General features: G+C 38.1%; 1 protein-coding gene across 4 annotated transcripts in view; it reads left to right on the forward strand.

Moving 5' to 3' along the window:
* Nucleotides 1–16,043, forward strand: part of cica (capicua transcriptional repressor a) — a 41,439-nt gene that overhangs the window by 23,117 nt on the left and 2,279 nt on the right. For 2 of the 4 annotated variants that reach the window (XM_028035755.1, XM_028035756.1), the window contains exons 7-20: nucleotides 285–467; nucleotides 1,351–1,477; nucleotides 1,939–2,111; nucleotides 5,426–5,552; nucleotides 6,763–6,845; nucleotides 7,830–8,202; nucleotides 8,305–8,447; nucleotides 9,366–9,508; nucleotides 10,398–10,617; nucleotides 11,353–11,641; nucleotides 12,656–12,831; nucleotides 13,861–14,033; nucleotides 15,512–15,663; nucleotides 15,786–15,947. In XM_028035755.1, coding sequence (XP_027891556.1) covers nucleotides 285–467; nucleotides 1,351–1,477; nucleotides 1,939–2,111; nucleotides 5,426–5,552; nucleotides 6,763–6,845; nucleotides 7,830–8,202; nucleotides 8,305–8,447; nucleotides 9,366–9,508; nucleotides 10,398–10,617; nucleotides 11,353–11,641; nucleotides 12,656–12,831; nucleotides 13,861–14,033; nucleotides 15,512–15,663; nucleotides 15,786–15,947 — 2,524 coding nt within the window. The remainder of the gene's footprint in view (nucleotides 1–284; nucleotides 468–1,350; nucleotides 1,478–1,938; nucleotides 2,112–5,425; nucleotides 5,553–6,762; nucleotides 6,846–7,829; nucleotides 8,203–8,304; nucleotides 8,448–9,365; nucleotides 9,509–10,397; nucleotides 10,618–11,352; nucleotides 11,642–12,655; nucleotides 12,832–13,860; nucleotides 14,034–15,511; nucleotides 15,664–15,785; nucleotides 15,948–16,043) is intronic. The other 2 variants (XM_028035758.1, XM_028035757.1) reach the window with 2 other exon arrangements.

The following is a 16,043-nucleotide window of genomic DNA, read 5'->3' on the forward strand; positions in this document are numbered from 1 at the left end:
AGCGCTAATGCACAGTATTTTTGGTCTAGTTTCTGGCAGAAATATCTTAGAATACTTGAATAAGACAAAACTAATTTATAAGTAACTTTTCTGCAAGATATAGGAGTTTGCTTTAAGTCAACATTTCCCCGATATTGATTAAAATCTACTGGTAGTAGTAGTGTTTTATTGGCTTGAAACAAGCTACATTTTACTGAAAGTTATGTCTTATTTAAAGTGTACTAAGCTGTTTGCCGTAGAAACTACGGTAATCGCATGTTTTTCTGCCTCTGAAATCCACCCAGAGGGAGAAGGATTACATCCGCCGCCCCATGAACGCCTTCATGATCTTCAGTAAACGCCACCGAGCGCTGGTGCACCAGCGGCACCCCAACCAGGACAACCGGACCGTCAGCAAGATCCTGGGCGAGTGGTGGTACGCTCTGGGCCCCAACGAGAAGCAGAAGTACCACGACCTGGCCTTTCAGGTTACCATGGAAACCCTCACTGAACGGACTCATTTCAAACAGACAGGCTGCATAAAAATCTTTAATCATTACAGATTTGATTTTATCAATCAATTTTGAAGATTTTGTTTTTGGAAGATTTGGATTCTTTTAGGGGAGATTTTTGTACCAAAGCTTTTGTTCCCACAGTTCAGAGAGACGCCAGCAAGCCCAGGGCGGCCATCTTGTTTGACTAGCATGTTTTGACAGATTCTATTTATTTGGAATTTGATTTCAGGTCATCAGAAAGAATACTAGAGCCAGGCTACAACTTTTACATATTTTCATTACGAGAATACAGTCATAGTAATACGAGGATAAAGTTGTACAACAATAATGTAATATTAACAGAATAAAGTCATAAGGTTAGGAAAACTAAGTCACAATTTTATAAAGACATGAAAATAAAATTAGGAAAGCTGATTATCTTGTATTGTTTTTACAGATAAGGTAAGGTAATGATTTGAATTTGAACACAATATTTTGGTAATATTAAAACTTTTTTCTCATATTATTTATTTTACGACTGTATTCTTGTAATATTATGACTGTATAAGACTTATAATTATAAAAAACAACTCTTGAATTTGAACCTGGCTCCAATTTTTAGTTGTACAATTGACCTGAATACAAGATGGCCGCCCCCTTGATGTCACATCATGAAAAAAATCCAGATTTTGCAAAAATCGTTAAATCTTAAACAAACTAAAATTTGATAAACTGATTAAACAATTTATTGTCCATATTTAGTAGAGACTGCAACATATTCTGTAAATAAAATCTGAGTCTTTGGAAGTAAAACTTTGACATTTCTACTGTTTTCCATTAGATTTTCTGTTTTACGTTCTTTCTTCTCCTCCTGCAGGTGAAAGAGGCTCACTTCAAGGCCCACCCCGACTGGAAGTGGTGCAACAAAGACCGCAGGAAGTCTCTGTCTGAGGGCCGGGGGACACCGAAGGAGCTGCGGGAGAGGAGCATGTCGGAGAGCATGGGTGAGTCTGCCAAAGTCTGCCTTTTTCAAATCTCTGCAACATCCATCCATCCATTTTCTGTTCGCCCTTTGTCCCTAATGGGGTCGGGAGGGTTGCTGCTGCCTCTCCAGCTACGTTCCGGGCGAGAGGCGGGATACACCCTGGACAGGTCGCCAGTCTGTCGCAGGGCTTTCTGCAACATATTCATTTAATTTCTTTACATTTATTTTGGTACCAAGTTAGATTTTAAGATCAAAAACAATTGAAAACTGATTTAATTGTTCTCCAATTTTACCTCTTAAAAGAAATTTCTGAACATTAGATATTTTAAAATGAAATCCAAAACCCATAATCTAATTTATTTGCAATAAGAAGAAAAACTCACATGTTTCCAACATCATGAATAAATAAAAAACAATCTAAACTGTATGTGAAGTTTTATTCATCTTGTCCCTGATGAGGCTTTCTTCTCTTCCCCCCAGATGCGCTCTCAGAGTCCCAGGTGCTGGAGGGAAAAGGTGGAGGTCCGGGCTGGCCGGGGGCATCGGAGCGTCGAGGGAGGGGTTCGGGGGGCCAACACCCCCGTCCCCGAGCCTTTTCCCAAAGTGCCGTTCACACCCTGGAGCAGAGGGAGAGGCAGCGGGAGCTGGAGAAGGTATGAGGTCGTTAATCTGAGCCTCCCAGGCAGAAAAATAACTCAAGAGACAAAAAATAACAAAGAAACTATCTTATCAAAATGCTTTGATGGGACCTTTTCACGATTTTTAACTAGAATCTCGTAGCAAAACCATCTAACAACACAAAGACAGATGTCTTTAGGTGGTAGTTTTCAACAAAGAAACCCAATTTCTCATTAATTTGTCCTTAAAGGATAAATTATAAAATGTTCCTTTATACACAAAATATTCCTTAGATAGTGAGATTTTAGTCTCAGAGGCCTTCTGTCTCTTTAAATCCTGATAAGCTGCTGCTGGCCACGCCCCCAGCCCGATGTTTACAATCAAACGTAAAAATAACTGCAAACAGATGCGCAATTATACAACAATAACACATTTTGCTGGACGATAAATTGTCCCAGAAGTTACTGTGATAAACAATAATGTTGTTTTGAGACCATTTTCAAGTAATATAATGGTAATAATGCAAGAACACATTCTCAAAGACTTTAAATTCTAACAAATATTTAACAATGAAGCTGGAAGACATTCTAAATATCCAACAAACAAAACAAAAAAAAAAAACAGAAACAACAAATATAATGAATTATGAAGTCCCTGTAAACAAAATGGTCACATTCAGCAGTAAAGCTAACTGACCAAATGTGCTGGAGTTCCACTTGGGTTGCCAGGTAACGGGCGGAACGCCACTGTGGTGGCTAGGTAACTATTTAGTGCCAAAAAATGGTTGGGTGACTTTCTGAAGCACTTTTTAGAAAGCAGTTGAGACCCAAATGGAAGCACAAAATCATAAATTTTGCATAAAAAAGCCCCCTTTTAAAAATATTCTACAGAAGGAGGACAAAGGAGGAAGTTTCTGTTAGGCCTGTCACTACAACATTTTTTCTGGATGACAAATTGTCCAGAAATTATTTAGATAAAATAATAGATAATATTGTCATTTTGAGACCATTTTCAACTAGTACAGCAACAATAATGGCATATTAAAGAAAATACGCCCACTCAGTGATGAAACACTCAACACTGCAACTGGAAAACATTGTAAAGGTGACTTATTATGCTTTCCACTGATCTATGAATTATACAAAACATGTTTAGTACTTTTTCCCCCCACATAATCATCCTTAGAAAATGTTATAATGAGCATAGTGAATTATGAAGTCTCTGTAAACAAAATTGTTCCTCAGAAAAAAGGCTAGTTGAGACCAAAATACCAGACTGAAGACTTTTGTTATTCAGTTTTTAGTAGAAAGAGAGAAAAGAGAAGAACTATAAATCATGCAAATGGCAATTGAGATCATTTTAATTTATCATGCGATTAATTAATATATTGCTTAATGCGACAGGCCTATTATTTAGGTTTTTGTTTAGATTGCACAGTTCTGCGGATGAATGAACTTGCAAAGCTTGTGTGAGTAAAAGCACAGACTTCTTCAGAATCGTTTGATTGAATTCTACGAATCAAAAAGACACGGAATGGACTCTCCCCTGCATGTTGTGTCGCAGGCAGAACCCACTGAAAGTTCTGTGGGAGTGCAAGGCTTTGGCTTCTCAAGCTTTCGCCTCTGCTGCTGCTGCATCGCTTCAAATCGCAGGGGAGCATCGCATGCATGCACGCACGCCGGCTGGCCGGCCGGCTTCTCTGTTTCAGGACGCGCGTTTGAAAGCTTGTGGCATGCATTCGATTTCTCCTGTTGTTTGGTTGCGTGTTTGTCAGCAAAAGTGCAAAAACTACAACGTGGGATGTTGTGAAACTTCTGCTCGTCTTGTAACTGCGACAAAAAAAGGTGTGAATATGAGACGCCAGTCTTGGCATTTCTGTTGGGTCTTTATTTCCATTTCTGTGTTGATGTAAGATCTTAATGCCTACTTTTAATCTGAAACGGAGAGTTTGATACCCAGCTGAAAGCAGAAGCTTGCATGAACTGAATAAAATTAAACACTTTTCACTTATGCAATTCTTCCTGTTTTAGGTGATTTTCTCAATGATTTTTTTATTTGTTTTGCAAAAGCAGAACTTTACATACATTTCCTTGTCATCTGGTCTGCTTCAACATTTTCACACAATGTTCTTTCCTCAAGATGCTATCTATTTTGCGTAAAACACCCCGAAACACGATGCTGCCTCTTCCGTGTTCACAGTTCAGAAAGTATTCTCAGGCTGGGAAGCTTCCCTTTTCTTCCTGGTGGTCAAAAACAACCGGACACAGGAAATGTCTCCAAAAAAAAGGTCTTTGAAAATTGTAATCTGAATTTTTTGTATTCAGTGGTTGTAAATCCAGAACTGCACCATTATGGTGTACAAAACATTTTAAACAAAACATAAACCATTGAAAAGGAGTCAAACCCTACCCAAAGCTACAGAGAGAAAAGCTCAAATATTTGACTGTTTATGATGCATTCAGAGTAATGGCTTCTTCCTTGCTGCATGGCAGTTCAGTCCAGACTGATACAGGACACCTCGCAGTAAATAATAATAATGTTCATTATGGCCAAATATTAAACTCTTAGTTTCACCAGACCTCATTTGAGAGAGTAATTCGTTCTTTGAAATCGTGAGAATGAAGTCATAACATTACAAAAATTAAAGTTGTATGTGAAAAAAGTTGAAATAATGTGTCTAAAGTTGTCAAAACAAGAAAATAAATCCATCATAATGTGAGAACAAATGTGAGAAAAGTCATAATATAAAAATAAAGTCATACGTGAAGAAAGTCGTCATAACATGAAAATAGTTGTCGTAATGCAAGAAATAGGTCAACATAAAGTCTTAATATTATGAGAAGAAAGTTGTCATAATACAAAATAAAGTTGTAACATGAAAATAAAGAATAAAGTCATACTATTATTATTACAATAAAGTTGTAATAATATAATAAACTTGTAATAATGTGAAAATAAATGATCTTGTGGTGTTATACTTTGGTATCTATTTTACAAATAAGGAAATATTTCATCATTACCTTCATCAAATTTCAGCAGCAGGATTTTGAAACGATTGTGAAAACAACTGAGTCTGGAAAATGAACTACACCGGATTCCTGAGACCTTCATAACTATCAAATGTTCTTTTTCTCATAAAAACAACTGTTTTCTCCTAATTTTATAACTTTCATCCGTTAGTACCGCGTCTTTATTTTGATAACATTATAAATGGGGTAAAAATACATTCTTGTAATTGAATTTAAAAAAATCTCCATGTCATCTAGTATTGTGTTTGCAAAATTTGGCTGAATATTCAAAAAAATAATTCTGTATTTTTGTAATTTTTCTGTTCTTCCTGTTCTGCCAGGAGGACGGAACCGGCTTGTTTCGAAGCCGACCGCCGCCTCAGTACCACAGCTGCGCCAACGAGGATGTGACCAGCGATGAGGAGCGCATGGTCATCTGCGAGGAGGAAGGAGACGACGACGTGATGGGTGAGTTATCTGAGCTGAGTGAGCAGAGAGGCTTCTTCATCACCGCAAAGTGATAATTTCACTTCTCATGATGGTCAGGAAACTCGGCCTTCTGAGTCAGAACGATTGTGTCAGCGCTGACAGAAAGAAAAAAAAAAAAAAGCCCCAGCAGACCTGTCATCTCGTGAGTGCCGACGATTAACTCCTGCAGCTAAAATAAGACCAGAGATTACAGTTTGGTCATGGTGATACTAGCAGTTTGGAGGCAGGAAGTCACTGCAAAACCAGCTCTGTTTTCATGTTTTATTCTCCAACAACAAAATGAATATCAAGAAGCCATTATTAGAAATGCATTTTAAAAAAAAACCTACTTACATTTTACAGTTACTTTGACAAAAACGGCACTCAAACGTTAAACTGGTGAAGTAAAATATTTAAAATTGAAGAGTCTTACCAAAACCATGATTGAAAAAATCAGCAACTGTTCCTGCTTATCAATCTGGGAAGGATGATATGGCCATTTCCAAACTATTTTCAGAAAGAAAAGTTGTAGTCCTTCAATTTCAGAGTGATGTCAGCACAGCCAGGGCGGCCATCTTGTTCTTTTAGCAGCTTTTTATTTGGACTTTGAATTCAGATCAACTCTATGACAAAACATGAAAATCAGGCTAAGATTTTATTTCTTTTACAAAAATAAAGTCATAAAGTTATAAGAATACAGTTGCATGAGAATAAAATCAAAATAATACGAGAATAAAAATTTAATATTACCACAATAATAGTGTAATATTAGAAGAATGAAGTAGTTATTTTATGAGAAGTTCATCTCCTCATTTTAAGACGTTCTGGTAAAATTGTGTCTTTATTCTTCTGATATTATGACTTTATTTTTGTATTTAAATAAAAATACTCATAGTCAAGCCCTAACACTCCCTTCATACAACTAACAGGAGGGACAATTGAAATAAAAGCCACTTTTTGAAAACATTTAGTCATTTTTAGAAAATAAAGGTAGAAAAATAATGCATTAAAAATCGGATCTGGTACAAAAAAATAGAGATTTTATTTTTATGCTATTCCGCCAACAATTCACTTTCTTTCTGCATTTTGATTCAGATTTATTTGCGTGTGTGTTGGTAAAGATTATATATTTATGTTTACTCATGTACAAGTTTGTGTTGAGAGTCTGCTTTGCCGTAACGTTAATAGCGTCTCACATTTCGGCCCTCAGAGGATTCGTGCCCTGAAGGCTCCATTGACCTCAAGTGCAAGGAGAGAGTGACAGACAGCGACGAGGACGAACCGGACGGACAGGTTGGTGGAGGACTACTCATCCTCATGCTGCATATTTAGGTCTATACAGACATAAAATGTAAATATAGGGCCTTAAATCAAATTTAAACCTGCAGCAAAAGTGAAACTCTAACAGAAGGAAGCATGTGGAAAAGTAAAAGCAGGAATGTTGCAAATGTATGAACCAGAATCAGCTTCATTGTGAGCAAAAACAAAGAATTTATCTATGGTTTCATGCAACATTAGATATAAATGTATAAACAGTTGAAATTACTAACACCCAAGAACAAATTGATAGACACATTATAACTTTAATTTAAAAAATCCTACACTGTGCTGGAGGATCCATCAGCAAAGCAAGGCAAGCATAAAAAAGCTCCAAAAATGTACAAATATTAATGTTTCTAATTTAACAGATAAAATGGCATTACAAAATGTGGAAACGTTGTCAGGGATTTGGTTAATAATGTTGTTGTATATCAAAGCCAGATTTTTGTATTTTTGTAGATGGATCCTAAACCCTAAAACTGGACAGGAAGCACATGCAGCTCATCAGAAACTATCATTACTGTAAATCTGTTCATACAGCGTACAGATTTTATGATATTCCCTTTTTCTACTCTTTATCTCTTGTATTTCTTTCTATTATTTCCCCTTACACTTTTTCTATTATTCCTACTTACCCAGGGCATTCTGGGTAAATTCAACCAAAACAAACGTGCTAATTTAGCGCTAGCAGCAGAAATGGCTTATGGCAATTTTTTACCAACGACAATCAACCAAAACCTGATGCCACTACATTTTTGTTTATATTTTGCAAAGAAGGAAGTTGCGCTCAGTGTCTTCTTCATAGTTTTTGATTCTTGGCGCAGCGCCCCCACAGGCGAGTAGGGGAACAGCAGCAACTGAAAATGTAACAAATGTTGCAGCTTTAGTATCTATATGAACCAAATGTACTGGACTATAAGATGAAAAACTTCCTCTCTTCTTCTGTTTTTCCTCCAGCAGGACGTCCAGCCGGAGAATCGCTCCTCCCCCTCCATGTCCGACTCCTCCGCTAAGGGTGAGGCCGGAGGTCCTGGCGACGGCGAGGACAGGAACAGGAAGCGGCGTGCGGAGGCAGCGGAGCAGGAAGAGGGCGGTACCAGGAAGAAGGAAGTGTCCGGAGGCGGGTTGGGCGTCTCGGTCGGTCCGCTCCATCAGGCCCAGGTTCTGGGCGGGATCCGGGCGGCCCCCCCGGCGGTTCGCCTGGCTGCCAGCGCTCCCATTGCTATCGCCAGCAAACCGGTGGATGGCAGCGCCGCCCTCAGCTCACTCTCGCAGGAGAAGAAGACCAACGTCCTGATTGGAGGAGGCGGCACTCAGCTCGCTGCAGGGGGTGTGTATCTATCTTCATCATCATCATCATCCTCACTGATTTACGCCCCTTGGACACCAAAGAGTGAGGTAACTCATCTCTTCTCCGTTTCCCTTTCCTCAGTCCAAACTCAGGCATCGGTGTTGCCAAGCAAGATGTTGGTTCCCATGGCAACAGTGAGGACGGGGTCCACGCCTCCTCAGCCCTCCATCTCCCTGGTGGCTCCGCCTCTTCCTGTGCAGAATGGCCCCGCGACGGGAAACAAGGTGAGCGAGATTTCATCGTCTTTATGAGACCAGAAACAAACAAAATGGCCGCACGATTCAACTGAAAAACAGGCAAATCTGTTTGTGGGAAAATGTATTAAAAAATTTTAAATAAAATAAATAGATGCTTTCATATTTAGCTTGCTTCCTGCAGCTCCTTCACTTTTGCCAACAGCTTGTTTTAATCCTGCTGTTCCTTTAATATTGCAGAAATGCTGTGGGTTACCTTTTATGGCAGGCCATTTTATCATATAATCAGCTTTGTCTGACTATCTGAAAATTTGTTTTGACTAGAAACATTTACATTTTGGCTGCTGTGAATTGTGAAATTACCATTCAGGATAGTTAACACTCATTTTCAGATATCTAGAATGTAATTATAAAACCAATTCTATGTTAAAACGGCCTGCCAAATAATCTGCCAAGATTATTTCAGATTATTTGGTTTCAATGTATCTGCAATTTAATTTGCATTAGTCAAATACCTCCTATCTAAATGTATATTTAAATTGTTTAATTGGAATTATGATTACTTAGAACAAAAAGTGACATATCTCAAATTTACTTAATGACTAATCCTAATTTATTTGTTGATATCTGAAAGATACATTTCACAAAATCAGTAATTTATTCTCATGAATTAAAGCCTCCGTATAACTGAATGGTAAATCTGACTTATACAAGTCAGAATGTAATTAGAGATATTTTAATTAAACCAAAATGTGTTGCATCCAAATTTATGTTAAAACTTCCTGCCATACACTTTCTTTGAGATGCAACATTTATGCCAATGTGACATTAATATTTGTTTTATTTACTATATTTCATTAATATTTGTTTTATTTACTATATTTCATTAATATTTGTTTTATTTACTATATTTTCTTCACGTTTTTGTTTCTTTGTTTCTCCTTTCAGATCATCCAGCTCACCTCCATGCCCGTGGTGCAGACCAACGTCCATCCAAGCCCTGGGAGCCCCTTCCCCGTATCCATGGCGACAGTGATGGCTCCCGGAGCCACCCCGCCTCAGCCTGTCCTCCTGACCTCCCCGCCCACCAGGTCGCTAAAGCAACATGTCAAAGCTGAAACATTAAAATGTAGCTTAAACATAAACACCTGCATATAGTGATTTTGTTTTTTACAGCTATGCTAACTGAAGTTACTATATAGTGATAAAATATACAGATTTACTTAAAATCCTATATCTTAGAACAATTAAACTGGTCTCGATCCAGGCTAATTCACATTCAACACATTAAAAACAGTTTGGTTTAGGATCAGTTCAAATCTAACCTACATATTCCAGTACAGCCCATTATATGGTCAAATCAGATCCAGTTATGTATTATGAGTATTTAGTCTTAATTTCTCCTAATTTAATTTTAATACAAGATTCAGTTGAATTAAAAAATGCCAATAAGCTGCTGCTAAGACTGTGTTGGGGTAGCACTTTAGCATTAGCTTCTGTTAAGTACCAGGTTGGTGTAGCGTTGTAGCATTAGCTTCTGTTATATAAGGTGCTGGTATAGCGCCGTTTCATTACTTTCCAACACCGTGTTAGTGTGGCGCTTTAGCATTAGCTTCTGGTTCAGCATTATAGGGTTAGCTTTTCCTAAGTACCCAGAATCTACACAGAGTCTTAATATTCAAGAATAATTTTTAGCATTTATTGTAATAAACATATTTTGAACTCATATACTTATCCTAACTTGTTATGGTTCTGGAAAATCTTACAAATGTATCTTTGAAATGCTTGAAAGGCACTTGAATTTGACTTTGTGGTAGAAGTTGTTTTTATGTTTTAGTTAGTTTACTGAACACCAGTGGGGAAAGCAGCCAATTAAAAACTGCTATAAAAACCTTTAGAATCCCTGAGAGTAATAGAAGAATTAAACAATGTTCATATTGAATTCAAACGGTAGATCCTAACGCGGTTTGTCTCCCTCAGAATCACCTACGTCCAGTCCAGCCCAGGCGTTACCACGGCGACGCCCCAGCAGGGCGCCCGGCCTCCCGGCCCGGCGTATCTCTCGTCACACCTGGCTACTCTGGGGTTCACCGCCATCGCCCCGGCCGGACAGACCCTGGTTCAGCCTCTGCTGGCTCAGACTCCGGCCCTCGGCGCTCAGTCGCAGATGCCGCCGGGTCAGACCGCCGCGGGCCGTCAGGTACAGACAACCTAACTTTTCCTAACTTACTAACATTTAGCGCACCAAGCTCGAATAAATTCCAAAGCGCTAATATATAAGGTTGTTTATATTCACACTCTTATTTTGAAGTGGCTGAAGACGTTCACGCAGCAATTCTATTTCTCCTCCTCCAGTTCTATCACCCTTTTATCTCAGTTATATTATTTAGAATAAAAAACATACAGGCACAAAATAAAACCCAGACAGCAGAGAAGAGATAAGCATAAATACAATATCTAAGGACATTATAGAACATATAATTCAGAATGTCAAAATTAAGTTGATACTTGAGGATTGTTATCATTCAAGGTCAGATATAATTTGAATTGAAGTTGGTGCTTTTAGCATTAGCTTTTTTTAACTACCAGGTTGCTATAGTGCTTTAGCATTAGTTTCTGTTAAATACCGTTTTGGTGTAGCACTTTAGTGTCTAAAATTGGTACTTTAGAGTCAGGGGAAACTGCTTTGTAGTTAGCGGAGTCCACAACTGGAAACTCATTTAAAAACTGTAGATCTGCTGTTTTTTATTTGCTTGTAAAGCAAAGCACTGCTCAGTTCTATGTAGACATTAGCTAAAGGTACGAAGAGCCTCTGTGACTCCTGACACAGGCAGCATCACAGAGGCAATTTATGTGTGCTATCCACTCATAAACCCAACCATGACCTCCAGTATGTATTTCAGCAACCTTAAACCTGCTTTATATGGCCTTTCAGGTACTAACTGCCATCTACCCTGCACAAACCGTTGCCCTGGCGACCGGTGTGGTCCCGTTGGCAGCTGCTGTGCCGCCTGCCGTGGCTTCTCCAGCCCAGGACGCGATGGACCCGGCTTCTCCGTCGACCAAAGCGGTGCAAGGTTCAGCGGTGGCGGCGACCTTTCAGCTGGGGACCGGAATGAAGGTGGAGGTGAAACAGGAGAGCCAGCTGGACTCTGAGACCGAAGGCTCATCGGGCTGCAACCCAAGCTGCTCGATGGGCAGCTGTGAAAACGGAGGTGCAACAGGTAAACGTCCACAAGTCCAGTTTATGATCTGCAAACTTTACAATCAAAAACAGAACAGTGCCAGGATTTATCTATCAGGATTTGGGTTTTACTTGGGATGCACCAATACACTGTTTTCACTTCTGCAGAGTTTTTTAATAACTAGTTACATGTACTTAAGTACCTTTTTTTGAAAAAAATTACTTTTAGGAGTATTTTTACTACAATGTTCTTTTTTACTTTTACTTTAGTAATTTTATTATGAAGTATTTTTACTCTTCTTCATTTTCTACCCACTGAATGAGAAACAAACATGTTTTTCTATCCAAAAATTCACCAGACACACACACACACCTGCAGATTTTGTTAAAGTTTTATATTGAGACAAACTGATTTAGAAAAAATTTCTTTCATCTGATTTTGTTATTTTTTGTTACTGATATGAATTATTGTCATTTTAGACCTTAAAATACAAAAAATGTAAAAATAAACAACAAACATTGTTTCAAATGGTTCCCAAAGTGCAAAAAGGAAATCAAAATATTCTGTAAAATTAATAATAACGTAATATCATGGCGTCACTCAGTTATAGAATTAGACTGACACTATATTCCTGAAAAACAGTAAAATATGAGAAGGTCTGTGTGAAAAACAAAGTTTTGCTTTCAAATCAGCATTCAGGTTGTTGTTTGGAACATATAAAAGTCATGGATGGACTCTTTTAATAATTAATTAGTTGAATATTGGGATTCTAATTCCAGTTTTTTCTGAAAAAAACAACCTCTAGGAGCAATATTTTGTGTCTTTGGGTCTCCTGGATATGAGCACGATGTGTCCTTTCTGCTGAAAACTTGTTTGCTTTAAGAAATATGATACAATGCAGATATGAAACAGAAACTCTGATGTGGAAAGCAGATTTTGGCTCAAAGGCTGCAAGGTTGTTGGGAAATTTCAGCATTTACAAACCAAAACAGAATAAAAGTTGGTTCTTTGTTTCTGTGTCAGCGATTCATTTGATTTGTTTTGTTTTTCCAGTGAAAAAAGAAGAAGACATCAGCCTGAGCATTAAGGAAGAAAATATGTGTGATGAAATTGAGAGGGAGCGACAAAGTGAGGCAGATGAAGAGCGAGATGGAGTGATGAAGGAGAGCAGGAAGGAAGCCAAAGAAACGGACAGAGACGACCGCAACGCGACAAATAACAGCAAAGAGGTAAAAACAGATTCAGCAAATTCTGTCATAACAAACATTATGAACGTCTTTATGTTTTCAAACCTGAATATTTTATTTACTGTATGCTAGCTCAGCATTCATGATAGTTATTTCAGTTAAATGAAATTAAGTTTCCTCCGCAGTTAAAGTGAATTTATTTCTTTAAGTTAAAAGATATAAATAATGTTGCAACTTTTCATAGGAATTAAAAAGTAAATGAATAAAATGCAACTCAGTTTCAGGGAAAAAAATAAACAGGTGGAGCAAAGATGTAAAATAGATTCATGAGAAAATGTATTGAAAACGCTTCAAATCCAAATATGGCATCAGTACTTCCTGCAAACACGTGACATCATTAACATGTTTTATATCTGTTATCTGTCAGTATAGGTAATTAATACCTATATCAATTAATATAGGTATAAATTAGTGTAGCATTAAAATGAATTAATGTAGGTAAAACTAATCTACAATTAGTAGATATTATTATTGTTATTGCTAATTATTATTACAAAATTTAGCAATAGTAATTAAATTACGGCTAATATATGTAATAAATGTAAGTTTCATCAATAATGTTAATAACAACTATTATTTATTTATTAAATAAATCAATAATCAATATAGCAATTTAACAGCATCACTGTTATCTATTAATTATGTTATTATTATTGTTAACATTATTAATATTATTTTAAGAATATATTTCATATTAATAAAATACTAAATATTACAGTATTATTATTATTATCATTAGTAGTAGTACTACTACTACTAGTAATGTGTTGTTGCCTTATTATTTATAGGAGTGATCATATAAAAAATGTTTTATATTTAGGGATTGTTAAGGAATTTCAAACATAATTATTTTCTAACATGATGACCCTCTCTCTTAATTAAGTTACTGAAATTAAAGTTTTGATTTTTAACATAAAATCGTGTCTCTTCCAACATTATGTTGATTTAATTTTAAGAGTTTTATCAGGAAATCCAGATATCTGACTTACTGAACCATGTGTTCCTGACCAGGCTGGACCTCGTTCCCCACCGCCACCTCCACCCCCGTCCTCAGGTCTGGACCCCCCTCCACCTCCACCAGCAGAAAAAGAAACCCCCTCCTCCTCTTCTTCCTCCTCTTCCTCCTCCAAGAGAATTAAGTTTCGCCCCCCTCCACTCAAAAAGACCCCAGACGCTCATGACAAGTGAGTATCTTTTTAAACAAGCTCTAAAACCAGAAAGTAAACGCATAAAAACAGGATTCCAGACATATTTCCTGCTGATTTTGGATGATAAAGAACTGAAAATCTGCCTGGTTCTTTTTAAAATCTGCTCATAAAAACACATTCTGAGGATGAGGCAGGACTCCCATCTGTTAGCACTCGTTTTGGAGCAGTGCTGCATCCTTTTAGAGCCAACGTCCAGCTTGATAAGGCTGTAGTGGGAGCTCTGTTTACTGCGTGTGTGTGTGTGGGCAGAGTGCTGCACCCTGGATGTGCTTTATTTAGGCTGCTGGGAAGACGAGCGGAAGCCGCAGAGAGAGAGAGGAAGAATAGCAGAAGTAGCCCTGAATGATTGAGAAAACACTCTGAGGAGATTCCCATTATATTTTAACCAGATCATTGAGTTGGAATAGGGGTGTTCAAAGTGGGGGCTGGGGCCATTTGTGGCCCCTCAGGTGATTTTTGTGACCACCCAACCACAATTCAAGAATATCTTAAATAAATCAGGACAAATCACGACTTTTTAAGGTGCCTTAGGGCTTCTTGTCACTTTATATTGAAATAAGCTGGTTCTAACCCCTCCTCCAACTCAACATTTCCACTTCCATGTGATGGCTGCAAACAGATGCACAGTTATACAACCGTACATCTTTGAAAAGCATTAGTAGAGCCTCCTGCGTAACAAAAGACTTGTCTTTTTCAGCAGCCATCGTACAGCACATAGAGCAGTAAAACCAGCTGATCAAATGTGTTGGAGCTCAGCTTGGGTTGCTAGGTAACGGGGCTGGGCACAGCTGGCGTTGCTAGGTAACGGCACAGTGCCCGTGGAATGTGACTTAACAACTGGGAGGTTTTTAAAACGGCTTGTTTATCAGGTTTATCAGAAAACATCGACTTGTTACCAAAAAACTGCCAAGTATTTTATTTTTATTTTTTATGTTGGAACATTTTTAGAAGTCAAAGCAAATGAAAGTACAAAAACGTGAAGAAAAAAAAGTATTTTGTTTAAAGAGGTCCAGTTTAGATAAATTAGGACAAATTATGACTTTTAAATTAAAATCTATTCACAAAGATATTAGATGCAACACAAAGTAATCTTGTCCAAGTTTTATGGTTTCCTTTTGTTGTCATGGTAACTAGGACCACATCAACTCATTGACTTCACCTCGATGAACCCAAATCTGCGTTTAATTGCCGTTTTCTTGAATCGAGTTCAGAATGATAAGCAACTGAATGCCTTTCATTTAACAAGGAAAACATGAAAACCACTTGAAATTTTCCATCTACAATCTCGTTCCCACAAAAAATAAAAATATGATTATTTTATTTGCCCAAAATAAGTAGTTTATGCTTAGTTTATGGTTGAGTAGGTAAAAACAACTAAAATCACAGTATTTTTAGTGATTTTAGTAAAATTATATTTTTGTCAGCTGATGAAGCGGCCATGTTTTCATCTTCAGGGTTTTGTCAGAGACGTCGTTCGAGGAGCGCTTTGCTGAGCTTCCAGAGTTTAACCCGGAGGAAGTTCTTCCGTCGCCCACGCTGCAGAGCCTGGCCACCTCTCCAAGAGCCATCCTGGGAAGCTACCGCAAGAAGAGACGCAACTCCACCGGTGAGACGGACCTGCAAGACTTTTATTTTCTTCTTCTCTTTTATTTGGATCCCCATTAGTTGCAGTTTCCTGAGACTTCAAATTTTCTTTCTTAAATTTATAAATTTGCTGGATCTCTCCAGATCTTGACGGGGCGGCAGAAGACCCCAGCTCCCCCAGAAGGAAGACGCGCCGCCTCTCCAGCTGCAGCTCGGAGCCCAGCACCCCAAAAAGCGCTGCCAAGTGCGAGGGAGACATCTTTACGTTCGACAGACCAGGTGCGACTGTCGCAGAGTCGCCTCCAGGTGCCGCAGTGCAAAACACAAAATCTTACCAAGTATTTTTGGTCTAGTTTTTAGTGCAAATATCTTCGTGCCCTTGAAATAAAACAAAACTAACTT

This window comes from Xiphophorus couchianus, chromosome 13 (assembly GCF_001444195.1).
Source record: "Xiphophorus couchianus chromosome 13, X_couchianus-1.0, whole genome shotgun sequence".
Taxonomy (NCBI): Eukaryota; Metazoa; Chordata; class Actinopteri; order Cyprinodontiformes; family Poeciliidae; genus Xiphophorus; species Xiphophorus couchianus.